Source organism: Barbus barbus (assembly GCF_936440315.1).
Source record: "Barbus barbus genome assembly, chromosome: 29".
NCBI classification, from domain to species: Eukaryota; Metazoa; Chordata; class Actinopteri; order Cypriniformes; family Cyprinidae; genus Barbus; species Barbus barbus.
In genome coordinates, this window is record NC_136757.1 from 14,231,563 (window position 1) to 14,259,316 (window position 27,754).

Genomic DNA, 27,754 nt, shown 5'->3' on the forward strand with positions numbered 1-27,754 from the left:
TTGGTACAATAAAGCCCTCCCTACACCAACCCAATACTTTATTTTCAACTTTTTGATTTTTTCCTTAATTTTTATTGAAAATAAATGCCTTTCCGATGCGATACGAGATTTGAAAAGGGAGAAAAAAAAAAAAAAGTTCAGCAAAAGGCGGGATCGAACCCGGGTCGATCGCGTCAAAAAACACTATATTGCACGACCTACCATCTGCGCCACTGGAGCTGACGCTTTAATTGACTCTGCTGTTCTTCTTCTTGTTCTTCCTGTACACCTTGATTGACAGATGTCTTGTCCAGACAGCGATGAGTAATCTGTTCTCACACCAATGGCGCTGTCTCAAACTATACCTACCTCTTCCGGTTTGTCTGATTTGTCGTTGTGTTTTCAGACTTATTTGTTTTTTAGATTTGCATTTGCGTTTGTAATTTGTTATTTTGTTTTCAGAATTGTGATTTGTTTTGCACTTCTCGGCCACCGTAGATTTGTGCTGATAGACGCGTCTTTCAAACACTCGGTGAAGAGCGTGAAACGATGATGGTTGTAGCCAATCACAGTCGTATCTGTTGAGCGTGTGAACACTATGACCAATCAGCGATGTTTAAGAATCCGCTCAACAGTTCTCAAATGTTAGCGGGAAATGGACGTTTTTAAAATTGCAGTACCGACTGGTACCGAAGTTGGTACTTTTGACAACAATGGTTTGGATATGTGTGTGTGCTGGCAGTGTAAGAACACAACCACCCTATAATGATAAAAATCCACCTACTGCTCATTTTTTTAATCCCCTTTAAACCAAATCAATCTCACTTGGCCTGCCGTTTCTCTATGCAATATGACATCACATTGCATTGGGCCGGGCTACGGGGGTTGATTGACAGCACAGCACTGCCATAGTTTCCACCCTCAGCGGTTGAAGTCCCTTTCAAGGAGTCTGTTCACTTGGCGGCCATATTTGCAACGCCTCTGGGCAGCTCAAACAAGACCAACTCCTATCCAAATGAATGGGGGAATCCTGAAATCCTGACCAACCAATGCGCAGGCGCAGTCATAACTAGTCTAGCCTCCGGTTTCTATGGGAACCGGAGCTTCTAACAGCCGCTACACTGATGCAATGACTTTACCAATCAGTGATTGGCTCTTTCATTTAGAAGGCGGGACTATTCCGCCATATTGCGTGTTGCAGTTTCTCCCATTCATAAGTATAGGAGTGAACCGTCTTTCTTGACTAGTCTTTGGGTTGTACGCTGTCCTCCATTTTCTCCGCACTCGAGCAGCTGTAACGTCAACAATGCCTCGTAAACAATCCCGGTATTCTGTGTTTGAATATAAGACTGAACATAAGAGTCTTCATTTTCTTCAAAGACTATAGAATACCCAAGACATGTCAATCATATTGTTTTGAATGGGGAAAAATGCAACGCTCAATATGGCCGCTCAATCGCAGGAAGCCCCGCCTTCTGAATGAAAGAGCCCATCGCTAATCGGTAAAGTCAGCGCGCCACTGCAGCTGCCGTTGGAAGTCCCGGTTGCTATAGAGAAAATCAGCGCTCTGAGACGCACGCTCAGGACTGCGCATGCGCACTGGCTGATCTAGCCTGAGAAATAAGTTTTTTATAACTCTATTTGAGCAAAAGAAACAACATTCATGACACAGTTGTTGACCGATTTCATTGGTGATTTCAAATATGAAACTTAATCTTAAGCTTAGTGAACAGTTTTGGAGAATTTGATGTTTCCCCATTTAAAGAGATAGGAGCTGCACTTGGATGCCCGAGAGGCGTTTCAAAGATGGCCGCCGAGTGACAGGACTCGTCTTAAAGAGACTTTGTTTTCTCCCAACAATCTGAGCTGCAGAGGACGTGGTGGATTACTTCTATTTTTGAAGGTAATGCATCAGAAAATCTACCTAAATAAGTTTGTCTGCTCAAATCATTTCACTCCATACTCCATTGTCAATGTCACGTCGTTATAGTGCTTAGCGTTTTAACCGTAGTTGTGTGCATACGTTATCAAAGTATTTTAATTGATCAGCGTGCACTTGTGAGATTAGTTTGCGCCGCGCTGTCTGTTCAGTAGCATGATCGCGCGGCTCGGTCCATTGAATCATGCTGATGACAGGTCAGTGCGGCGCGAGCTCTGTAGCATTGCGCTCTTTCAGTACATTTGGCTTTCCATATGTATGGCTGAACCCCGGTTCTCTCGCTCTCAGTCATGTTGCTTTTACCTGCTGTTTATTGCAGTAGGTATGCAATGCAGAGAGATGTATACGCAACGCCCTCTTCTGGAGATGGGGCGGGAATATGCAGCTCATTTGCATTTAAAGTGATACACACCAAAACAGCAGTTTTTCCAGCTGTTATAATAAATGATCCATGGGGTACTTTGAGCTGACGTCACAGACACATTCTGGAGATACCCAAGACCAATATTACATCTTGTAAAAAGGGGCATAATAGGTGCCCTTTACTTTACTTTACTTATGTCATTTAGCAGACGCTTTTGTCCAAAGCGACTTACAAATAAGAAAAAGTAACTAAAACTAAAAGTTACAACTCTATAAATACTATATACCCACATATTTAAGAAAATAAAGAAATTAAATAAAATTGACATGCATATAACAACATTTCAATACTAAGCATATAAATGAAAAAACTAAAATAAAAAGCGATACTTCTATCCCTTGCCGGTGTCCCTGCCCGGTGGAGTCGCACGGTAGAGTTGATGGTCTTCACACTAAGAGGGCTTCACACGACGACTGCCGCGACCGCTGCCGCGGTATAATAACCTTTTTTATACCAATCCAACAAATCACCATTTCAATTCAGCTGGACCCACTTTCCTGTTTGTCAACTAAAAATGGCCAAGCAAGTGCACACACTGACAAGATACGCGATACAGTACGAGACCAAACGTGATTTCAGCACCTCTCAACCTTTAAAAAACACTGTATTAGAAAACTACTGAGGATGATGTAATTTTAAAAATTAAGAAAATAATTAAAATTTCCATTCACAACTTTGTTGTGTAAGGAAAATGTAGTCATTTTTTAAATAAAAATGCCCCAATGATGCAAATTCAATTAGTTTGTTCTCAGAAGTGCTGCTGACGACTCTGTTTTACGTCAAGTGCCATTTAAAGTGCCAGAGAAATCCAGCGGACTTCCTGGTGAGGATCTTGATAAACAGTGACTATGACAACCACACAAGCTTTTCTGGTAGAGACAGACCTTGTTTAAAAAAAGAAGGAAAGAGCATTTCACTGAAATCTGACAAGTGGAAAAAGGATAGATAAACAGGTGTGACATGGGCCAGCATTACAGCTATTATTCTGTGGACAAAGATGACATCTGAGATTCAGAGAGAATAAAACTCAGTCCAGACAGTCCAAGCTATCAAAAAATCCAACAAACTGACAGCGGCTACAATATAGTATGAGGACGACACAACTTCACCATTAGCTGACACATATATATACACACATATATATATATATATATATATATATATATATATATATATATATATATATATATATATATATATATATATATATATACACACACACACATACATATACGGGGTGTAACGGTACACAAATATGACGGTTCAGTACGTACATTGGTTTTAACGTCACGGTTCGGTACGATTTTGTGGAAAAAGGGAACAGGGAAATTTTTTTTTTCTTTTTTTTTTTTTTATAAACAGTGGTGCACTGAACAAGTTGCTTTTTCTTTAAATACATTCAGATATAATTAATTTTCTTAAAAATAAAAATCTACCTTAGCGTATGCTTAAAGCTATAGGGAGCCCTTCTATATTATAAGGTTACAATTAGGCCTAACAACTTAACCCAATTTATTTTTAAATAGATTATCAACACTCAACTTTCAAAAAAATTGTATGCAAACATGTAAATTGCACATAATGCAGTTTTTTAATTAACTTATAAATAATAAAATTTCTAGGTTATTTGTTAAAATATATTCAATTACACACTGGCCGTCATAGCATGTTTCATAAGATTAATTTAAACATACATTAAATAATTAAGACTAACAGGTTTTGTAAAATTTTATGAGTATATGGTGTAATATTTTTCAAAATGCTCCTCTCTAGACTTCATTTCTCTAGTGAACTAACGAGCTGTGGACACTGATGACTTGCGGAGGGAAATGAAATGCTACATGACATTCCGCGGTTGAAACACCAATTGAGCGCTTACATGAGGCATGAGTTGTTCAGTCATGCTTATTCGCGTTAAAACTAGTAGTACAGAGGAAGAAATGATCGCATTCACTAGCGCTCCACTCTGCACAAGACTGTGGCGCGTCACGGCTCAGACACAGGAATCGGAGCTGATCGCGGCAGCTCTAGTCAGTGCTTGTGTTGGGTTTATACCAGCAAGTTGTTTCAGAACCGTCCCAGAGGCGGCTCTCCAAGGCGTTTATACAGCGATCTGTCATGCCACAAAAGATACTGTCAAAAAGCCATTTATTATTTGAATTTCCTGAAAAAAAAAAAAAAAAAAAATACTGTACTTGTATACCGAAAGAATGTTTCAGATCAAACAAATTTAAATATTAATCAAAGATAACACAAGTAAACACAACATGCAGTTTTTGAATGAAGTTTTTTATTATGAAGGGAAAACACAATCCAAACCCACATGGCCCTGTGTGAAAAAGTGCTTGCCCCCTAAATCTAATAACTGGTTGGGCCACCCTTAGCAGCAACAACTGCAATCAAGCGTTTGTGATAACTTGCAATGAGTCTGTTACAGCACTGTGGAGGAATTTTGGCCCACTCATTTTGGCAGAATTGTTGTAACTCAGCCACATTGGAGGGTTTTCGAGCATGAACCGCCTTTTTAAGGTCATGCCACAGCATCTCAATAGGATTCAGGTCAGGACTTTGACTAGGCCACTCCAAAGTCTTCATTTTGTTTTTCTTCAGCCATTCAGAGGTGGATTTGCTGGTGTGTTTAGGATCATTGTCCTGCTGCAGAACCCAAGTTCGCTTCAGCTTGAGGTCACGAACAGATGGCCGGACATTGTCCTTCAGGATTTTTTGGTAGACAGCTGAATTCATGGTTCCATTTATCACAGCAAGTCTTCCAGGTCCTGAAGCAGCAAAACAGCCCCAGACCATCACACTACCACCACCATATTTTACTATTGGTATGATGTTCTTTTTCTGAAATGCTGTGTTACTTTCACGCCAGATGTAATTGGACTGACGAGACAAAAGTTGAACTTTTTGGAAGGTGTGTGTCCAGAGTAAAACACTTTCACTCAGGGCCATGTGGGTTTGGATTTAGTTTTCCCTTCATAAAAAAAAAAAAAACCTTCATTTAAAAACTGCATGTTGTGTTTACTTGTGTTATCTTTGATATTTAAATTTGTTTGATGATCTGATCACAAAAGTGTGACAAACATGCAATAAAATAAAGGGGGCCAACACTTTTTCACACCACTGTATTAATATACATTAACAATTAAATATCATACATTACATATAAGTATATAAGTACATCTAAGTATATATTTTTAATATATTTTTTTAAATATAAGTAAATATTAGATAAAAAATATAATAATATAATCTGCTTCGATTTTACATGTCATAATACAAACCTGATATCCCTCGGTTTTCTTCTGACACCACCTCAGCAGTGCATTTCTTTTAGAACCACCATATTCACGAGCCAAAGCTGACAGCGGGTCTTTTCGCTCCTCTCTAGACACAAAAATAAACCAAAAAAAAAAAGACTATTTTAGCAACAGTGTTATCATCAACTAAGAAGAAGCATTCGGCATTTTAGATTCATATCATGGAATAAGTGGTCAAGGGGTATGTTCATTGATGGCCGTGACATTTATATGAGAATCAAATAAAAAAGTATATGATACAGAATGTGTGTGGGTTGCAGTCAGTTGTAGGGCAGGTGCGTACCGAAGGCGGCTGCGCGCTGTGGGGTTGACAGAGGCTGTGGGGGAAGAGGATGAGGACAGGGAGAGAGAAGGTGCAGCAGAGCCCATGGCTATCAGAGAGGAAGCTGGGCCTCCATCAGGAGCATTGATATCCCTCTTCACCTCTTCACTGCTTCTTCGAGACACTAAAGAGTGGAGAGAGAAAAAAGTTTGATTATCTTTTGGGTAACAGTATTCCTGTTCTTTTGGTTTACATAAACAGAAAAATAATAAAATTCATCGCTGTCTTGAAATTTAATGACTGATTACATTTACTATAACAATGCAAAAGAGTATAAGTTGCAAAAATCCAATGTGTTTCCTGCATGGATGCATTCTTTCCGGTTACATTATATGAAATCTTCAAAATATGAAAACAAGCACAAATAGTGCAAAAATATTTAATCTGAATCAAACGACGACCAAATTTCAGATTTTACGCTTTTTTTTTTTATTACCTTATACAGTGGCCATAAGTATTGGATCAGTAAAAACAAAATTGCTCTGTTGGCTGTGGAGTCAAGACATTTGCAAATATGATTAAAAGATGAATATGAGACAAAACTATAGAATGTCACATTTTATTATTAGCCGTTTCAACACATACATATTTTACCAAACAGAAAGAACAGCATTTTTAGAGTTCATCCCACTTATTGATGTGAGCATAAGTATTGGGACGGTTGAACATAAGGCAGATATAAAACATTAAAAGCTATTATTTAGTTTTCAGATCCCTTGAGCGCAACCACAGTAAAGACAAAATTGCTCTTTTGGCTGTGGAGTCAAGACATATACAAATATGATTAAAAGATGAATATGAGACAAAACTACAGAATGTCACATTTTATTATTGGGTGATTCAACACATAGATGTTTTACCAGCTAAGAAGTTCAGCACTTTTAGAGTTTCATCTCTCTATCTGATGTGAGCATAAGTATTGGAGCAGTTGCCTCACAGGTCTTTCTAAGTGATCAGCTGTGTCCTGTTGCATTAATTCTTCAGATATTAAAAGCAGGGAATGTGTCGTATCAGTTATGTCCATTACTTCTGTATTCTGAATCTTGCATTCGATGATGACACGCACAAACCAGGATGAAGATGAGGGAGCTGACTTTGAGAGAAAAGCAAGCAATTTGGATGGTAAAAGAAAAGAGGAAGTCAGTTAGAGATCTAGCAAAAACAAAGGGCATGGAGAAATCAAGAGTTTGGAAACCACCAGCGACATCAACAACGACCTGATCGGCTGAGAAAACAACAGTAGTTCATTGACAGACAAATCATAAAAGCTGTGAAAATGAACCCTAAAAGACATGTCTGTAAAATCACCAACAACTTCCAGAAAGCTGGCGTGATGCTCTGACAATCTACTGTCCTCAGGAGACTTTGACACAGAATTACAGATGCTACACAGCAAGATGCAAACCTCTGACCAGCACCAAAAATAGAAAGGCAAGATTAGAGTTTGCAAAAAACAAAGGTGAGCCAGAAGAGTTTTTGAACTGTGTTTATGGACCGATGAGACAAAGATGAACCTTTATCTAAGTGATGGGAAAGCAAAAATGTGGAGAAAAAAAGGGAACTGCAATGATCCCAAGCATACAGCCTCATCTGTAAAGCATGGTGGAGGTGGTGTCGTGGCATGGGCATGCATGGCTGCCTCTGGAACAGGCCCTCTCAACTTTACTGATGACTGAATGTATGATGACAGTAGCCGAATGAATTTGGAAGGGTATAAAACCATCTTGCCTACCAATATTCAAGAAAATGCCACCAGATTCATTGGGAAGTGCTTCATATTGCATCAGGACAATGACCCAAAACACCCTGCCAGTTCAGTCAAGGCATTTATAAGGGCAAAGAAATGGAAAGTCTTAAGATTGCCCAAGTCAATCTCCAGATTTAAATCCGATTGAAAATGAATTTCACCAGCTGGAGAGGAGAGTAAAGGCAGAAACTCCCCAAAACAAGCAACAATTGGAATTGGCTGCATTAAAGGCTGGGAAAAGCATTTCAAAGGATGAGACCAAGAGTCTCGTGATGTCTATGGGTCACAGACTCACTGCTGTGATTGTGCACAAGAGATCTGCAATTAAATAATAGTTGAACATAAGGCAGATATTAAAAGATTAAAAGCTGTCCCAATACTTATGCTCACATCAATGAGTGGGATGAATTCTAAAAGTGCTGTTCTTTTTATTTGGTAAAACATATACAGTGCCCTCCAAAAGTATTGGAACAACAAGGCCAATTCCTTTATTTTTGCTGTAGACTGTAAACATTTGAGTTTGACATCAAAAGATGAATATGAGATGAGAGATTAACATTTCAGCTTTTATTTACAGGTATTTTCATCTGGATCTGATACACAACTTAGAAGATAGCACCTTTTGTTTGAACCCACCCATTTTTCATGTTACCAAAAGTATTGGAACATGTGACTGACAGGTGTGTTTTGTTGCCCTGGTGTGTCCTATTAATTGATTATTCAAACAATAAATAGCACTGAATGTCTGCGCTCAGTTTCAGATCCGTGCAGACTGCATTTATAGTTAGTTAAACGTGTAACCAACATGAAAACCAGAGAGGTGTCTATGGGTGAAAAACGAGCAATTGTGAAGCTGAGAGAAAATGAAAAATCAATCAAACCATTGCACAAACGCTGGCAATAGCAAGTACAACCATTTGGAATCTCCGGAGGAAGAAAGAAACCACTGGTGTACTAAGTAACACACCTCAAACGGGTAGATCAAGGAAAACATCTGCAGTTGATGACAGAAACATTTTGACAGCTGTAAAGAAAGACCCTAAAACAACTGTTAGTGACATCAGCAACAACCTCCAGAGGGCAGGAGTGAAGGTATCACAATCTACTGACTTCATGAACAAAAGTACAGTAATAGGAAGGTCACGGTTGACTTAGGCGGAAGTACCGAGTCAGTGTTTACAAATGTGCGGAAGGAGGACCATATACACATATTCAAATGTCTTTGTGTCAGTTTATCGTTTAAAATGCCCATTTCGTGTGCGTATCCTGGGTGTTTTAATATTAAAAAGCCTACTGACTCTGTACTTCCGCCTACATCAACCGTGACCTTTTCCACGTAATTGCGTATTACGTGACATCACGAACGCGCATCACAGAACAGAGCAAGGCGAGCATTTGTGCTTATAAAACTTAAACGTTTTTATTTATTTTTGAAATGACCGATCGTTTCGTTAGATAAGACCCTCATTCATCGTCTGGTATCGTTTAAAGCCCTTTGAAGCTGCACTGAAACAAGGTCATTTGGACCTTGAACCGTTTGGGTCCCAATGAAGTCCATTTTATGGAGAAATGTTTTCATCAAAAACCTTAATTTCTTTTCGACTGAAGAAAGAAAGACATGGACATCTTGGATGACATGGGGGTGAGTAAATTATCAGCAAAAGTTTTTTTTAAAAGTGAACTAATCCTTTACTGTTCCAATACTTTTGGAGGGCACTGTATGTGTTGAAACGACTAATAATTAAATGTGACATTCTGTAGTTGTGTCTCATATTCATCTTTTAATCATATTTGCAAATGTCTTGACTCCACAGCAGAGCAATTTTGTCTTTACTGTTCCAATACTTATGGAGGGCACTGTATGTGCTTACTTTCACTTTTGATCAACTTAATGCATTCTTGCTGGATAAAAGTTAACATCTTTCAAAAAAGTCTATTTATATGTTTGAATAAAACAGCACAGCACTGACTATGAGTGCATTAGTTGAGTGTTTATAATAAGCATAGCATCTATATTAGTAGATTTTAAATAGGTCTAAGCTTCACCTGTGATCGTCTTTGATGTGTCCATGCTTGAGACTCTCTGAAGAGCTGAAGCAGGACGACTGCCATTGGCTGCTCTTAGTAGATGCTCAGCTGCAGACAGAAAAAGAGAAAGATAGAGATATAATATCATAATCAGGATTTCAATATTTGTTATCAGTTCATCTGGGAGCTAAATATGATTCCGGCAGTAATAGGAAAGAACACAATGAAAGAAAGGAATAAATGTTGCAGTCTACAAACACACAATGCTAACTTGACAAATTGACAATAAAATGTTATTGCACATTAAATCAATGACAATCAAATGCTATTACATTTATAAAAAAAATAATAAAAAAAAATCAACCTATAAAAATGAAAGGAACATTAGAGGGGGGAAAAGAGTAATGTTGACAGCCAGTGAGTCTCAATAGCTGTAAAGGGTCAGACAGGGCAAACGATCACCCCCGCATGAAAGCCATCCCGCCAATCAAAACACTCATTTCCACAAAGGTTGATAAGAGTTTCCAATAAGTAGCCGAACGTAAAAACAAGAATGACAAAAGGCTCTATGCCCTCTCTCGCACGTTCACAGACACGCACTGGCTCCCTTTCCAGCATCATAATGGTGAAAAGTGGGGAGGGGCACTGAAACTCGAGTATTTGTTCATACTTGGTGTATTTTCGCACGAGTTAATCACATCTGCGGTCACCATGAGTTCAGTGTTGCTTTTGCGAGGTCATAAACTTCTGATGTTGGGAAAGCAGCTGTTTTTTACTAAGAAACTACCTCCTAGATCCAAATCCCACAACATCCACCCCATTGCAACTTCTGGAATATCTGAGTGCTATGATTCACATTATGCGTTTTTATTTTTTGCAACAGGTTATTAAAAAAATAAAAGCACGAAAAAGCAGTCATTTGTTCATTTACCAGGTCAGGGTGGAGCAGCACAACAAGAGCGCCACACCTTTTGACTAACACGTTTCCAGTTTGTTGTGATTATTAGAAAATACCTTTTTCAATAATATTAAAGACATTGCACTCACAAAGAATAACTTTGAATGGATGACATTTTTTAGAGTATAAATAGAAAAAAATAAATAAAAAAATAGAATTTAATATTTTTTACATAATATCTCAAACTTTTAAATGACTTCAAGATTTGATCAATTTCCATCACTTTTCCTGGACTGGAAATCCCAATTTTACAACTTCCTTGACTGATCAAGTTTTTACTAATAGCTTGACATATTAAATATTGGGAAGTTGGTCTGAGGTATCATTTCTTCATTATATATAATTATTAGATATGCAATTATTATAATGTATTAGACATAATGTTACAAAGATTCATCCAAATAAATGGTCTGTTGCTACAATTCTTATAGCTATACTGCTTATAAGTTATTATCAAACATATTAGAATCACAATGAATATTTTGATTAACCCCTTTATAACAAGTTTATTTTATCAACCACAATTCAATTCCAAATATGTTGTACTCTTAATTAATAAATCAGATGTTATAACAAGCTGACAGGCATTTGAAAGACTGAAGGAGACGACCATTTGAAAGACTGAAGGAGAAATGTTCTGGTGTTTGTTACCTGGCATGCTGATGTCTGTGTAACTGGGTCTTTTGTCTGTAAGGGAGGAGAGGGGCTTCGCAGCAGCCATAGAGCCAGTGATGGAGTGTCTCTGTAGATGATCAACATAATCATTATTTAAATAATCTTAATATATCAGCTTACATATTTTTTCATCAACTGGTCCGATCTGAAAAAGATAAATGTGACTGAATAACGACAGCAGAGTCACTTCAGGTGAGACAGGATTATAAAAAAAGTCATAAGAAGAGAAATCTCTCATATAATCTACTACTACTGTGATAGATTCATATCTCCATTTCATTTAAGAGCTCAACATGTGCTTTTCTGCACTTGAAAAAAATACAAGAAGCTGTAATAAGACTTAGCGCCCGATCTTTGTAAAAGGTCTCTTTCCCTTCATGACTTCTCCTCGACAGGTTACACATTCACAGCTGGATTGTAGTCAGCTTCCGTTAAATCCCATTGCTCTTTTCCCCTAGAATGCTACTCGATTTCTGCATCAATCAAAAGCGGCTACAGACTGCAGCTAGCCTCTCAGGAGGATATGACTTTAGATCTATTTACTCTTTGTCTGCTGTCCTTACCTCCCCTCTCCTTACTTCAATAATGCCCTGACAATCACATTCTTATATATCCTCAACGCTGAACATTTTTAAGGGTGTCACTTTGATGTACACAGTCAATTTCAAAAAACGTTTGCACCCATCAAGTGTTACACTGAGGTGACAAATGAGGTTGGTATTGTATTCGTGTTGGTAAATAAACTCTGAATGATTTCCAATATGAGCTGTAGTGCCTAAAGTTCAGAATCCTACTTTAAAATTACATATCACATTATGTTACTAATGGTCAAAAAATGTACCTTTCTTTGTGTTTTCATTTACCCTTCAGTTAGCAAGCTAACATCACAGCCTATTAGATTAGCATAGCACAAAATTAAGAATGTTCCTTGGATAAGCTAGAAAAATGTGTAACCGCAAATGAAACATTTCCCTTATTTGTGTTAAAAATGCTCATATTGATGAGCTAGAAATTTCCCTTTAGCTTTTCCTATCTTCAGTTAGTCTTTGGTCAGCTTTTGACGAGCTAGCAAAAAAAAAAAAAAAAAAAAAAAAAAAAAAAAAAAAGTTACAACTTAAATATTTTCACTTCTTTGCATTTTTCAGTTTGCAAGCTCACAGCTTATCCTACTAGCATGGCATGAGGTTAAGTAGTTAAGATAGCTCTTGTGATGAGCTAGAAAACTGAACATTTCCCTTCATTTTCAGCTAGCCTTCAGCTAAGTTTAAGATTACTGGCTAATATGTAAGAACAGCTCTTTTGTTGAGCTAGATGTGCAACATTTTTGGTTTGAAACTGAGGAATGGAAGATAAGATCTTGCACGCATGGAAACCAAAAACTCAGTATCAGAAGTTATGGCTGCACTAGAAATCAAACGTAAAAGGAAACCAAATCATCCCACAATGGAAATTCCATAGTTCTCGTGAACGAGCTGATGCGGTGAGAAATGTCAAGAGGCCCACAGGAGGAGGAAGTGCTGCTATCTCAGAGGCTTCCGAGGTTCAAAAAGCAGGAAAAGAGCCAGAATGCTACTGTTTGACCTTCACAGTGAAAATAAGTCGCTCAGCACTGCAGATGCATGTTATATGTGTCATTTTGTGACTCTGAGATACCTGTATGGGTGAGACAGCAGCAGCAGGCGGGGTCTTCATGGGGCTGGGACTGAGAGGTGTGCGAGGTAAGGGGGCGCTCGTGGTTGTGCTTGCAGCGGCAGCGGCTGCAGCAGCGACTGCAGTAGCATTAGCTCCAGGACCTGAGAACATCCAAAAAACAGATTAAATCAACCTTTTTAGACTGTTAAAGATGTCCATACACATGAAATGGAAATAAAACCAGCAAATGGCGAGGTACCCTGTGAGGCACTGTCGAAGCTTTTGATGAGGGTTTTAACGGTGGGTGACGGCTCGGAGGATGTGGAGGGGCGTCGACTCAATCCCATGCCCTGCCGGAGAGCAGCTAGGTCCCTCTCAACAGCGTTCATGTAGTTATATACACGTCCACGCTCCTCGTCTTGCCTTTGAGAAAGTACAGAGTCACACATTTTCAATATGGATACTCTGTCTGATCATAGACAGGAAACTCATTTTTAAATTTAAATAATGTTGAGACCCTCATCATTACTACAATTAAAGGGATAGTTCACTCAAAAATTAAAATTCTTTTATTACCCTCATGTCATTCCAAACCTGTAAGACCTTCGTTCATCAACACAAATTAAGACATTTTTGATGAATTCGAGAGAGCTCTCTGACCCTCCCATATGATCCTAGGGATCCTAACACAATCAAGGTCCAGAAACGTAGTAAGGGCATCGTTAAAATAACATGACATCAGCGGTTCAACCATAGTTTTACTAAGCTACGAGAATACCTTTTGTGCGCAAAGAAAACAAAAATAACAACTTCATTCAACAATTCATAAAATAAATAAAATGTATTCACGTACATACATCGTTTACATATGTGATACTCTCCAAAACGACACCAGGGTGACGCAGAGGAGACGAATTGTTGAATAACGTCATTATTTTTGTTTTCTTTATGCACAAAGTATTCTCATAGCTTTGTAAAATTACAGTTGAACCATAGATGTCACATGGATTATTTTAACAATGTCTTTACTACATTTCTGGACCTTGATTATGTTAGGATGCTTGCTGTATGGGAGGGTCAGAGAGCTCTCAGAATTCATAAAAAAAAAATCTTAATTTGTGTTCTGAAGATGAATGAAGGTCTTACTGGTTTGGAACGACATGAGGGCGAGTAATTAATGACAGAATTTTCATTTTTGGGTGAACTATACCTTTAACTAAAACATTGGTGCTCTCAGATAATTCCTGTAAAAATATGCCACCAAGGCTAGCCCAAACAGTAAAATATGCTGTCTTCTAAGATAATGCACTAATATTTTTTGTTGTAACAGAGCTTGAGATAGGAAGTTAAAACAAGTGACTTCACCACCAAAAACATCAGTTCAAGTTTCGCATGTCACTGAGCAGTTCACAGGCTGGCAGCACAACACTTCGCTAGGGTTGGGTATCGTGCCAAATCGATACTTTTAAAACGGTACCGGTGCCTAAACGATACTTATAAAAACATTATTAAAAAAAATAATAAATTAACAATTAATAATTGGATTGGCGATTAGCACTAAACACATGATGTCTTTTTCATTCATACTAGATGCCAGAGGCCGCCCTCGCACAAAAAAATCCACATATCCAGTCACAGAAGTAGCAGAACTTATGAAACTCCAGGAAATCCCCAATATGGACAAAGGCATTGCTATCACTGTAACGGAGTAAACAGAAGATATAAACATTTTGAATGATAAAACAAACACAAACACTCGACTACGACAATGTATAGTTTATCTGTGTTATTCAAGCCATCTCTGGTATTTTCATAATAATTAAATATATTTACAACCCCGATTCCAAAAAAGTTGGGACACTGTACAAATTGTGAATAAAAACAGAATGCAATGTGGAAGTTTCAAATTTCAATATTTTATTCAGAATACAACATAGATGACATATCAAATGTTTAAACTGAGAAAATGTATCATTTTAAGGGAAAAATAAGTTTATTTTAAATTTCATGGCATCAACATCTCAAAAAAGTTGGGACAAGGCCATGTTTACCACTGTGTGGCATCCCCTCTTCTTTTTATAACAGTCTGCAAACGTCTGGGGACTGAGGAGACAAGTTGCTCAAGTTTAGGAATAGGAATGTTGTCCCATTCTTGTATAATACAGGCTTCTAGTTGCTCAACTGTCTTAGGTCTTCTTTGTCGCATCTTCCTCTTTATGATGCGCCAAATGTTTTCTATGGGTGAAAGATCTGGACTGCAGGCTGGCCATTTCAGTACCCAGATCCTCCTTCTACGCAGCCATGATGTTGTAATTGATACAGTATGTGGTCTGGCATTGTCATGTTGGAAAATGCAAGGTCTTCTGAAAGAGACAACGTCTGGATGGGAGCATATGTCGTTCTAGAACTTGGATATACCTTTCAGCATTGATGGTGCCTTTCCAGATGTGTAAGCTGCCCATGTCACACGCACTCATGCAACCCCATACCATCAGAGATGTAGGCTTCTGAACTGAGCGCTGATAACAACTTGGGTTGTCCTTGTCCTCTTTAGTCCGGATGACATGGCGTCCCAATTTTCCAAAAAGAACTTCAAATTTTGATTCGCCTGACCACAGAACAGTTTTCCACTTTGCCACAGTCCATTTTAAATAAGCCTTGGCCCAGAGAAAACGCCTGCGCTTCTGGATCATGTTTAGATATGGCTTCTTTTTTGACCTATAGAGTTTTAGCCAGAAACGGCGAATGGCACGGTGGATTGTGTTCACCGACAATGTTTTCTGGAAGTATTCCTGAGCCCATGTTGTGATTTCCATTACAGTAGCATTCCTGTATGTGATGCAGTGCCGTCTAAGGGCCCGAAGATCACGGGCATCCAGTATGGTTTTCCAGCCTTGACCCTTACGCACAGAGATTGTTCCAGATTCTCTGAATCTTTGGATGATATTATGCACTGTAGATGATGATAACTTCAAACTCTTTGCAATTTTTCTCTGAGAAACTCCTTTCTGATATTGCTCCACTATTTTTCGCCGCAGCATTGGGGGAATTGGTGATCCTCTTGCCATCTTGACTTCTGAGAGACACTGCCACTCTGTTAAATTAACCTAATAAGTTGCAAATTGGTCCTCCAGCTGTTCCTTATATGTACATTTAACTTTTCTGGCCTCTTATTGATACCTGTCCCAACTTTTTTGGAATGTGTAGCTCTTATGAAATCCAAAATGAGCCAATATTTGGCATGACATTTCAAAATGTCTCACTTTCAACATTTGATATGTTATCTATATTATATTGTGAATAAAATATAAGTTTATGAGATTTGTAAATTATTGCATTCCTTTTTTGGAATCGGGTTTGTATAATCCATTGCTAATCGATGTATTAGTAGCCTATGGAACATATTTTCTGCCTCATTCTGTAACAAGAAGCTACATCAGATCACAAACGTTGTGGACTAAAAAGGTTATAATGTTCTCTTTTATTGGACAACAGGTTTAAAAATGTGAATACAAGATAATTTTAGCTTTAGGCATTTTTATTTAAGGATGTTTAGCTTAGCTAGTTAATGGAAGGCTACCTGCTGCTGTCAGAGCAAGTGTAATTACTGCATTCATGCTAGGGATGTTAATTTTGGTTATTTTTCCTAACCGACAACCGACGCTCGCTAACTGATTATTAACCGATAACAGACAAGATTATTTTAAATAAGAACTGAATTAAATTAGAAAGAATAAGTGTCTGTGCCCCGTTAAAAATACTAACATGTGTTTTCCAAGGATTAATTTTACATGCGCAAAAAGCAACAAACAGAACACGAGGATTCACATGGTCATCATAGCTATCACCTGCAGCGCTTCTGCGAGCGGAGAAAAACATCATAAAGCTAGGAACGCGCGCTCTCTGTCTCTCTCTCTCTATTATAACGCATAAATAGGCCTATACAAGAAATATATTTTCACTTAAATAATAATTGAAGAAAACGAAAGAAAAACTGTGCAACAAGTAGCCTATGCAGAGTTTCGGTTCATTTTTGTGCTGCGCGAAAGAAAACCAGACGGCAGAAATTGGCATCCTATTTTTTTAGGCTTGTTTTACAATAGCGCAAAGATTTGTTTTTATTGTGAATGTACACAAATAAAAGCAAACCTTTTACAATTCCGATTATCTTCATGACTAAAAGGAGAATTTGCTTCCACTGTTAGAACGGGGGAAAAAAAAATCAAGTGATTGCTCCAGCAGTTAAGCATTCTATCTTGACAATGCAGCCTGTTCATTATCATTATAAAAAAACAACCAGTCAAACATATGGGGAAAAAAACCCACACTGCTCAGTTTAAATATGTAGTAAAATCTGTGCCGTTAAGCGTTATCACCGTGAAGTTATGCAAAACATTTAGTTTTACGTGGATATTGGAAGACGAGTGAAGTAGGCCTACATAAAAGGTAAATAATATGCTATTTTGGCATTCAAATACATCGCGAATACGGAAACATTCGATTTTGGTGTCGAACAAGAGACCCAACATTGGTTTCAGTTTAGCCTAAATTAATTTGTTTTGGTTTGTCGTTTATATAGCTATAGCTTCTTACATTTCTAATTCTTGTTCTTTTCTAAATAGCCTACTGTTATTTGAAAGGATTTGTTGTGGAGTGAGGGGAACTAAAATAGCCTAGCTATGTTTACAGTGTTTATTATAATGTTTGTAATTCGCGTCTGCCTATTTCTGAATGAAATAATAAAATGCGACATAGGCAACTTGTGTTTTTTTCTCTCTCTCCAAAAAAAGTTATTTTTTTAAAAGACTTTTTATTTTTATACGCGTAGCTTATTTTAACCATGCAGCAAACTTTTTTAAAATATTTTGATAAATTACTGAAAAAATAAATAAATAAGTGACTTTAAACCATTTAACTGATTGTATTAATCGGTCAAAATTCTTATCGGTCGGTTAACGATTAAACTGAACATCCCTAACCTTTCACGCGCTCCTCAGATACTCTCATTTCCAGAGTTGTGCTTTTAAGTCGGAATGTGAAAACGGCACACTGGCGTTACTACAACGATTTGTTGGACTTTTATTATTACAGCATTCTGACTTGAGTTCACGTGCATTTTCGCAGTCGGGAAATTATTTTTTATGTGCGGTGCCGGTGATGATGCTTCTTACGTTCGTTTCGGAGAAACAAAGGACAAATATTTTAATCGATCGCTCAGGCATGGCACCGAAATCTGCATTCTGATTCGGTTCTGGTACATACCGGTTACATAGGTACCAGTGCCATATTGGTACCGGGTTTCGGTACCCAACCCTACACGTCGCACTGGCTTTTAACACTTACTTGCGGTTTTTAACTTCATCTAGTTCTTTGCTCAGCTTCTCGTTTTTTTCTTGGGCTTCTTGCAGGCGGCGCCGTAGGTCACCGATCTCCTCTTGAGCTTCTGACTTGATGTCATTAGCAATGACCACAGCAGTCTGCAGATCTGCCTGGAACTGACGCCACTCTGCCGACTCTTCCTAAACATAAATAAATGCACAAGCACAGAGGTGCAGGTTTAGTAAGAATAATTATAGACATGCATTAACACATTTAAGACCATAGGCACGTAAACAAGCTGAATTATCTACCACTGGGATAATTCTAGATGTTTTAAAAACTGGCAAACAACTTGACAACCATACAGACAAAGATCTGGACATTACTGGATTAATACAAACATTAATTAATAAACATAAAAAGTGATGTCCCCCAAGGGAATCAAAGTGAATCTTTTAATAAGAATTTAAGTTTTTCCTGTGGTTTTATCCTAACATTATACTTAAAATCTGAAGACATCCTTTCGAACGATGCCTATCTGTGAAAGCCGGGTCCTCAGATGACTGCATGCACTGCTGCCCCTGCCCTCACTCACCCTGAGTCTGCGGTGCAGTATCTTTATCTCTCTCTCCATGTCATGCTTCTGATCCTGAAGCTTTTTCATCGAATCTGCCAGGAAAACAGAAAGAGACCGAGTGAGCATGTGAAATGAGGGCATGCAGGGTTCACATGGGGGAATAATGAAAGAAATGCACTGTAGCAACATTGATTACATAATAAAAACAATGCATTTTTAACATCATTCTAAATGCCACCACAAATAATAAGAGTTTACAAGTAATTATAAAATAAATTTTCTCTCCAATGGAACCTGTGATCTGTAGCAGTCAAGTGATGTTAAAAAAAACATTATTCTATCACTGCTGCTTCATACTACTAACACAATAAGTAAACCACATTCTTAAAATAACTGGCGCCACCATGTGGTGATATGAGGAAGACACACCGTAGCCTCTCCTAGTGTTGAACATAGCATGTAGCCGAACCTCCCACAACTAGATTCACATTTTCTGACGGATCTTGCATAAAATTACCTAACAGACTGCCTGACTGCAAGGCGATATGGAACGATATGAGGGTGAGTAACTAATGACAGAATTTTCATTTTTGGGTGAATTATCCCTTTAAGTGTATCATTAAAAAAAGGATGAAACGTTTGTGCAGATTGTGGAAAATCAAATCGGGATGCACAAATTAAACTCACTCTCTAGGTCGCTGATGATGAGGTTGTCGTGAAGTTTGACGGCTCGGTGCTGCTCCACTTCATCCTCCAGCTCAAAGATGGTCTCCTTCATGTCTCCGATCTCCGTCTCTTTCTCCTGTAGGTCTTCACGTTGCTTCTCTATAGCCCTCTTCTGCTCGGATAACTCTTTCTGCACCTCACTCTGGAAGTCCCTGTACTCTGCATCCAGCTGTACCACAAAAAGAGGAAACAAGGAGTTGTCAAACAGGCTCCCGATGGTTCTTAAAGCAACTGAACCAGTGATCTTGCTTACCTTGTTGAGGGTGTCCTGCAGACATGCCACCTCATTGTGAGCGTGGCCCAAATCGTCCTGTAGTTTGGAGGCTTTGGCTTCAGCTTCTTCCTTGTCCAGCCTAACCCCCTCCAGGAGCTGGTGAATGTCGCTCTTATCTCCGGCATTGTGAATGGAGTAAAGCTCAGCAACCTTTTGCCTCTCCTGCTCAAGTAACACCCGACAGCGGCTAAGCTCAGCCTGGTCATTGTTGACAACAGCTTTACACTCCTCCAGAACTGCCGCCATGCCAGCCTGCTCTTGCCTTTCCACCTCTAGAAGTCGCTCCATGTGATGGTTGCGCTCTTTCAGTGCTGCGATCACACTCTGAGCCTCAGCATTATCTTGCTCAGCCATCTTCAGAGTATTGCTCAGATGTTGCTGCACACCTAACAGCTGCTCACGCTCAAAGCGAGCATTTTCCGCGAGCTCCACGTAGCGTTGCTCCAGCTCCAGGTATCGGCCACTCTTGATGTCTTCGTCTACCGAGTAGGCCACACCGTGCTCGTCCAGAAGTGAGCGGAAGTACTCAATCTGACGGCCACAGTGCTCCAGTTTGTCACTCTGTTGGCAGAGGGAGTCCATAAGCAGGACCTTTTCCTCTCCCAGGCGTTCATTTTCACCATTTAGCTCCTGCGTGATCTGTTGCAGGTCAGCCAGTTCCTGTAGAGTCGCTTGGAGCTCCTCAGCCGTGCTGTGTTGGTTCTCCTCCATCTGGTGGATGCGCTCTGTAAGGCACGCCACTGAAACCTCACTGGTGTTTCCACTGCTCCCCTTACGAGAGGAATTGAGACATTCTGGAGTGCCACCTTCAGACTCAGATGATGACGAGGAACCGCAGCCTGAGGGAGCGTCCAAAGCATCGTCACTGGAGGTCACCGCTTGGTAGACCTCACTGGACTCGCTGTCCAGGTTGTCCGTTGAGCCACTTCGCTGGCCTCCCGTAAGGAGGTCCTCCATGGAGCCTGGTGCTGATCCCTCCACAGAGGAGGCCACAGTTGCACAGTCTCCATGACCTCCACCACCTCCAGAGGAGGAAAGTTCAGGACTGGTGGAGGGAAAGCCAAAGGTTTTCTCAGCTCCATCCAGTCTTTGCTCCAGGGAAAAGCCCAGAGCATTGAGGCGGTCCTTCAGCATGCGGTTTTCATTCTTAAGCAGGTTGAGCTCTCCACGGATGGCCTGGTTCTGCTCCTGTAGGAGCAGCAATGTTGACTCCACATCTGCAGCTGTGATCACTGCAGCCGCCTCCCTCTCAGGTGGCCTCTCATCCTCCTCATCTTCCTAGGAGCAACATAAGATCATGGTGAGGCCTTTTAATCTGAAGTAGTAGTTTTCATCTAAGTTATCAGTTATTCCACATTACAGATTCACCAACACTATTCACTGGTGCTTGTATCATCACTTAAATCCTTAAACTCGCTATCCACATCCTAATTTCCCCAAGTTTATGGCTGACAAAATTATACTATCTTTGTAAAAACCATAGAGATATCCTTTATTCAAGCCAATATGGAAGACCATTTCTACCTCTAACTTTTTATCTAACAGTGGGACTTGTATCCTTTATTTTAAACTTTAGAGAACAATTACCTTAATTTTTTTTCTCTGAGGAGGAAACTGGATTCCCTAAGAGAGCATATCTATGAAATTGCTATAGGAAACAAAGCATGCATTGGATTACCGAAAACAACATTTTTTACTTTGATTGTGCAATGTGTTTATGTGTTTATGTAGATGAAAAACTTTTATTTTCAATTACAGTCGAAAGGAATATAGGCTGAATTAGTTTTTAATTAGGCAATTATTTCCTGAATTGCTATTTCGCAGCTGAATCTACAGTGTCACTGAACATTATGAAAATAAATGAGATTTTACCTGTGTTGTGAGACTGCAGTCTGAATTTAACGTGATAAGAAATTCAAGAGTTCTGTTGTAATTAAATGTTGTTTGCCTTGTTTTGTTCATTCATAGTCAGAACCAAAAACAGAATTAAGTAGGGCATATCAAAATGATCAAGCAGCAATATTATAATGTGAAGTTAATCTAACCTCAGGCAGTCCCAGCTGAACCCTCATGTCCCTCAGCTCACCACGTAGCTGCAGGATTTCCACGTCTTTGCTCTTGGCCAGGTCTAACAGATTTTTCACTTTGGCCTCCAGGGCCACTTTATCACTTAGCTGGCTGTCAGACTTTGATTTGCTCATGCGGCTCTCTGAGTCTGAGGTTTGGGCCAGTCCACGGGAATGCCTGGGCTGGGTTCGATCAGAAGCACCAGTGGATGACTGCTTCTTACTGCTGGAGTTTCTGGAGTTTCGCAAACGATCACGAGAGGAGTTTGACTCCTTGGAGGCCGTGAATGAAGTCCGTTTGCCAGATGGGCCTTGTGAAGAAATAATGTCAAATACGAGAACAACTAAACAAAACAGTAGAACAGTAGTCTAAACAATGCCTAAATAGTTAATTGGTTAAATTAAACAAAACATTTAACTACCTGAGGTGGTCTTAGTCTTTGTGTCAGGGTTATTAGTGTTTGTTCCGCAGGATGTTGAGTGTGTAGAGGATGATTTCTTGCCCTTGGCAATGCTGCTGTTTGTCCCTGCACTGCTCCCAGCCATAGCAGCTAGAAGATCATCATTGCTTTTGACCTGTTAATCAAAGATTAACAAATCAACAAAAAATATACAATAACAGAGTGACTTAAATATTAGTTTAAGTTGTTAATCTGTGCAACAAGGTGATGTTACCTTGGAGAGCGGAGCTGTGGTAGGGCTCTTAACAGCGCTTTTGCCAGCAGAGGTTCCAGCTGTCACTGCGTCACCTTTAGCTCCTCCACTTGCTGCCTTATTCCCCACTGGCCTGCCTGCTTTCTTCATACTGCGCTCGCTCCGGGTGATACATCTACCCCTCAGTCTGTGCAGGGATAAAAAGAAATAAAAAGGATAATAAAGTTAATAATGCACTACACATTTACATTAGAATTGACAGATTTACTGTGACTGAGTTGAACTAAATGAACAAAATGCCAAAAAAAACGAGTAACCATACTGAAATCATAACAAAAAATAAATAAAAAATAAAGGCTGAAATTCTTGAAAATATTTTGGCATATGAATAAGATGCAGTGAAGCAGTAGTTTTTAAAATATTACTTTGAAAAACTTATGTCAGCCAAATCAAATTGCCAGAAATAACCAACATTTAGAAAGGCAAAACAAGATATATCTTAAAGAGGACCCTCACGACTGTGCGTCATTGTCAGTAAGTCTTTTTGCATTCGCAAATGATCTGTTCTGATTTGAAATGATATTACCCTAGGGAAACATTAAAAACTTGCTATTTTTAAAAACATTTTACATTGAAAAATTGTAAAAACATTTAATGCTAACAAGTCTACTACAATAAAAAAAAAGAAAGAACGAAAACTATAAAAAATTAAATTAAAACGTTTTCGTTCCAGTTTTTGTCAGAAATGTTTTTTTAAATGTTAGAACTATTTAAAAAAAAAAAAAAAAATCTCTCAAAACTTTCTGAAAAATGCATAAATGTTTTTCAATACATATGACAAACATTCATACACACGTTAAATGATTACTTTGCATCTGGCACATTTTAAACTAGATATTCATAATCTAGATTTATAAAATAAGATCATAAGGTCTATGAGATCTGTAAATCAAACAATTTATATCTATATAAAGGTTTTATTATTATTATTATTATTATTATTATTGCAAAGTGGGAAAAAAGACTGGTTTATCAGTCTTGGAAAGGAAGTTTTCAGAAGGAAATTGAGACTATGCCTGTTCACTTCCACCAGGGGGCAGAAGGCACTAACATAACAGCTGAACAGCACACGCACCACTGGGTTAAAAGGCTGAAAGCAAAGAGCATGTCTTTCCCAAGGCTAGTTTATCAGAAACAGCATGCTGCCAAAACTACCATGATGCTGACTGTCGCTGAAGCTCTAATTGGCTGTAATGACAAGGATCTGGCTCACATGTGCTCCTAGTGTACTAAAGGGCCAATGAACTAGGCGAATAATCACAGCTTGTCATCAGCTGGGCTTCAGGCTTCACCATGAGTTCATGTCTGCTGGGGTGTTGCTCTCTACTGTATATGCTGCTGAAAAACAGTGCCTTAAAAGCCAGCAAAATCTTGGATGTGTTCAAGACGTACATAATACCAGAGCTGCCCATCTGCACAACAGAAAAACCTTCCATTTATTTTATGACTTTATTTTTATAGACAAATTCCAACTGAAGAGTGAAAGCATGATCTCAGACTCATATGGTTCAAAGAAACAGATTGCAAGTAATGAGAGGGCAACAAGGTGGGCTAATTATTCTGGGCATCACACACGAATAGTGCCAGAGCTATTAGATTCTATCATAGAAAGAACATCTGAAGAGCATTAATGGAGCCTCATTACATCACTATTCAGCTTCAAAGCAAACCACACCACAAACAAACTGCTCAAATGTGTCACAACACAACAAAGGACACAGCATTCATGAAGACTGAAGCTCATCCATAAATTCTGTTATCATTTACTAACCCTCATGTAGTTTCAAAACCACATGACTTTGTGTGGAGCACAAAATGGAGAAATGCAGAAGACCCTACTGGTTGCTCTTTTCCATGCAATTATAATGGAGAGCAATATTTTCAATGGGTTTTTTTTAAAGCACCAGAAAAGTACCAAAAAATGGTCCATATGACTTCTGTGCTGGAAAGGCTAGCTTCAGAACAAAGCAGATAAAACAGGCAATACTTTTTCCATTAAAGGGTTAGTTCACCCAAAAATGAAAATTAGCCTGTGTTTTACTCACCATAGAACCACCCTAGGTGTATATAACTTTCTTCTTTCAGATGAATCCAATCCGAGTTATATTAAAAAATTGTCCTGGCTCTTCCAAGCGTTATTATTGCAGTGGGCAGGTGTTTCTCTTTAACAGTCCAAAACACGTTAAATAAAGCGCGTGCATCAATAATAAAACATGCCTCACAAGGCTCCGGGGCATGAATAAAGGCCTTCTGTAGCGATTCCATGTGTTTTTGTAAGAAAAATATCCATATTTCAAACGTAATAAACATTTTTCTCTCACTACGGGATTCATGCTTTCAATCTGTATGATAAATTCAGAAGATAGGTTACTTTAACTCAAGCCACATAATGATTGAAACGTGCTGAAAAATTAATGTTAATAAGTGCCGTCATTTGGTTGTTTATTATAAGTCCATCGATTAGCATAAATGCTCATAAGGCTAGGACATTTCTGTTTAAAAAAATGGAACCCCTAAAGGGAATAGATACAAGATGGGAGGAAAAATATACTTCAATATCTTCTGTCTGAAAATTTAACAACACTTATTTTAGCAAAGTGCTGCACAACAGAAGTATTCTAAGTTAAAACATGGACAAACATGATATTCCTTAAAAATAATGTTTAGATAAATTAATTATTATAAAGATTATTATTATTGTTGTCATAACTTTTAAGTACATTGTACAATGCTAATTTATTTCTGTCAGGACTTCAAGTTAAATTTACCTTTTATTTTGACGGGTTGTAGCAGACCTTTGAGTTTAGTGTATTTGACAATAGTTTTTCTCAAATAAAACTGGTTTTCTCTCAGAGCAGCTCTGCTGATGTTCATGTTTATGTAGACGCTGAAAACACCATTAGTGTCATGCATGCATACTTCAGTATGTAGTAGATAAAACGGCGCCACTCATATCTACTTTTGATTTATCCATCCATCAGATGGATGCGTTTTAAGTGATAACCTCGTTAACATTACACTGTAAATCCCATGTTCACGACTGCACCGGGATTCCCTCTGCATCACGGAAATTATACAGCCTTATAACGTGTTCTAAATGCGACATACCTTTATCTGCACGGAGGGTTGATGTCTGCTAATATGAGTGAATGTTGGATGTATTGCCTGCTTTTGCAGCCACTTTGCGTCCACATTGGATTCGTCCTCAAGAACAATTTTTTTTTAATATCCAAAGTATTACTATACTGCAAATTTAAACTTTTTTTCGGTGGGGTATGGAGATTAAATACAATCTCTGTCTCTGTCATTTCAGCAGAGTGAAGCAGCCGAAATAAATTGCATATGCGCGGGCGTGAGATTATTATTTTATTTTTTTTCATGATTTTTTTTTTAAACCGTAGATATGCAAATGTTTACGGTATGATAGTGTACGTTCAAACTGCGATAGACCGTCATACCGATATATCGTTACAACCGAGTCCAGAAAAATTAAAACAGAAAAAAAACAGCCCCCAGGGGAAACACTACAGAAGAAGTCTTATTTGACATCGTCCCAAATTACAGTAACCATTATATGCTACGCAAGTCTTTTTTTATGCTATGAAAGTCTACAGTGTGCACGTGAGACAATGTGTTCTTCTGTTGTCTTTGAAAGATTTTAGGTGCGTTATTGGCAGTGCCACCCTCTGCTTACATGAACACATTACCACCGCATCAGCACGGAAAACATGGGGACATTTTTAAAGACAAGAACAGCCTATTCGATATTCTATAATTAATTCAACTAATCAAATATTCGAAAATCGTGACCCATCCCTAGGACGTATGAGTCACGCGCACGCCTCAGAGATATGCTAGTCTCACAAGTTTGTTTACAGGAGCAAAAGAAGCAAAGTTTCCTTACTTTAGCAAAGGAAAACCAGTCACCTCTTGAAATCTTCTGACATTTTTCTTTACAAATCCTCGGTTTGTACTTCTAATTTGTGACCGGCGTTTTGTTTTGTTCTCTTTCCATGTTTGTCACTAATCACGCAACACCGACGTCTTACGTCATCCACCGGAACGGCTTCCGCGTACGACAGATGGCAGAAATGATAGAAAAGTGTTTATTACGTTTGAAATATGGACATTTTTCCTTACAAAAATGCATGTATTCGCTACATGAGGCCTTTATTCACCCCCCAGAGCCATGTGAGGCACGTTTTATTATGGATGTGTGTGCTTTATTTAACATGTTTTGGACTGTTGAACGGAAACACCCCCCACTGCAATGATAGAGCTTAAAAGTGCCAGGACAAATTTTAATATAGCTCCGATTGGATTCATCTACGATGGTTTGATGGGGAGTAAATAACAGGATAATTATCATTTTTGGGTGAACTAAGCCTCTAAGTTGTTGCAATTTACATGCCACCTTTCCGTTAAAGCCTTTTATTGTGGTATCAAATTGTTTAAGAATACTGTGGAGTGCTATTATTACAGTATATCGTAGTATATTGTATTATACCACTTTAAATATAAACAAGACTTTATAAAGGCTGCAACTACAAAAGTAGCCTACAGCAATTACACAATTCAGTGAATTAGTAAATAATGACTTTGATTTCTGTTTATCACACAAAGCATTCATATGGCTTCAGAATACTTGAAAAAGCATCATAAAAGTACACTATTTTCCATCCTTTGTGAAGCTTGAAAGCTCCAGTCCCCATTCACTGCAACTGCATAAAAAAAAAGCAGCCAGCAGTCTTCAAAATAACTTTGTATATGTTCTGCTGAAGACAGAAAGCCACACAGATTTAGAACAACATGAGGATGACTAAATGATGACTGAGGCCCCATGATGCTATATTATCATGATAATTGTGTCATGATACAATATTATTGCCATTTTAAATATATTGCAATATTCTAGAATATATTGCAATTTATTACCATTTTCCAAATTCAAATTATGTCCCCAAAAGGAATCTTTGGCAACATCTGTTTTAACTAAAAAGAGACATTTCTCAGTTTATTTATCTCACTTCAGTTTTATTGCTGCAGTG

The 27,754-nt window shown here is 38.5% G+C and overlaps 1 protein-coding gene across 3 annotated transcripts in view; it reads right to left on the reverse strand.

The window, feature by feature from the left end:
• The window catches only part of LOC306849862 (cytospin-A), a 41,672-nt gene that overhangs the window by 5,870 nt on the left and 8,048 nt on the right, over positions 1–27,754 (reverse strand). The window contains exons 2-15 of one of the 3 annotated variants that reach the window (XM_079385229.1): positions 22,668–22,833; positions 22,415–22,568; positions 21,972–22,303; positions 19,906–21,204; positions 19,614–19,821; positions 18,945–19,018; positions 18,374–18,549; positions 13,290–13,453; positions 13,052–13,191; positions 11,375–11,465; positions 9,784–9,873; positions 5,952–6,114; positions 5,633–5,735; positions 3,697–4,506 (exon numbers count right to left, since the gene is read on the reverse strand). In XM_079385229.1, coding sequence (XP_079241355.1) covers positions 4,459–4,506; positions 5,633–5,735; positions 5,952–6,114; positions 9,784–9,873; positions 11,375–11,465; positions 13,052–13,191; positions 13,290–13,453; positions 18,374–18,549; positions 18,945–19,018; positions 19,614–19,821; positions 19,906–21,204; positions 21,972–22,303; positions 22,415–22,568; positions 22,668–22,796 — 3,171 coding nt within the window. In that variant the 5' untranslated portion in view covers positions 22,797–22,833 and the 3' untranslated portion in view covers positions 3,697–4,458. Of the gene's footprint in view, positions 1–3,696; positions 4,507–5,142; positions 5,323–5,632; positions 5,736–5,951; positions 6,115–9,783; positions 9,874–11,374; positions 11,466–13,051; positions 13,192–13,289; positions 13,454–18,373; positions 18,550–18,944; positions 19,019–19,613; positions 19,822–19,905; positions 21,205–21,971; positions 22,304–22,414; positions 22,569–22,667; positions 22,834–27,754 lie in introns of those variants that run through there. The other 2 variants (XM_079385230.1, XM_079385228.1) reach the window with 2 other exon arrangements.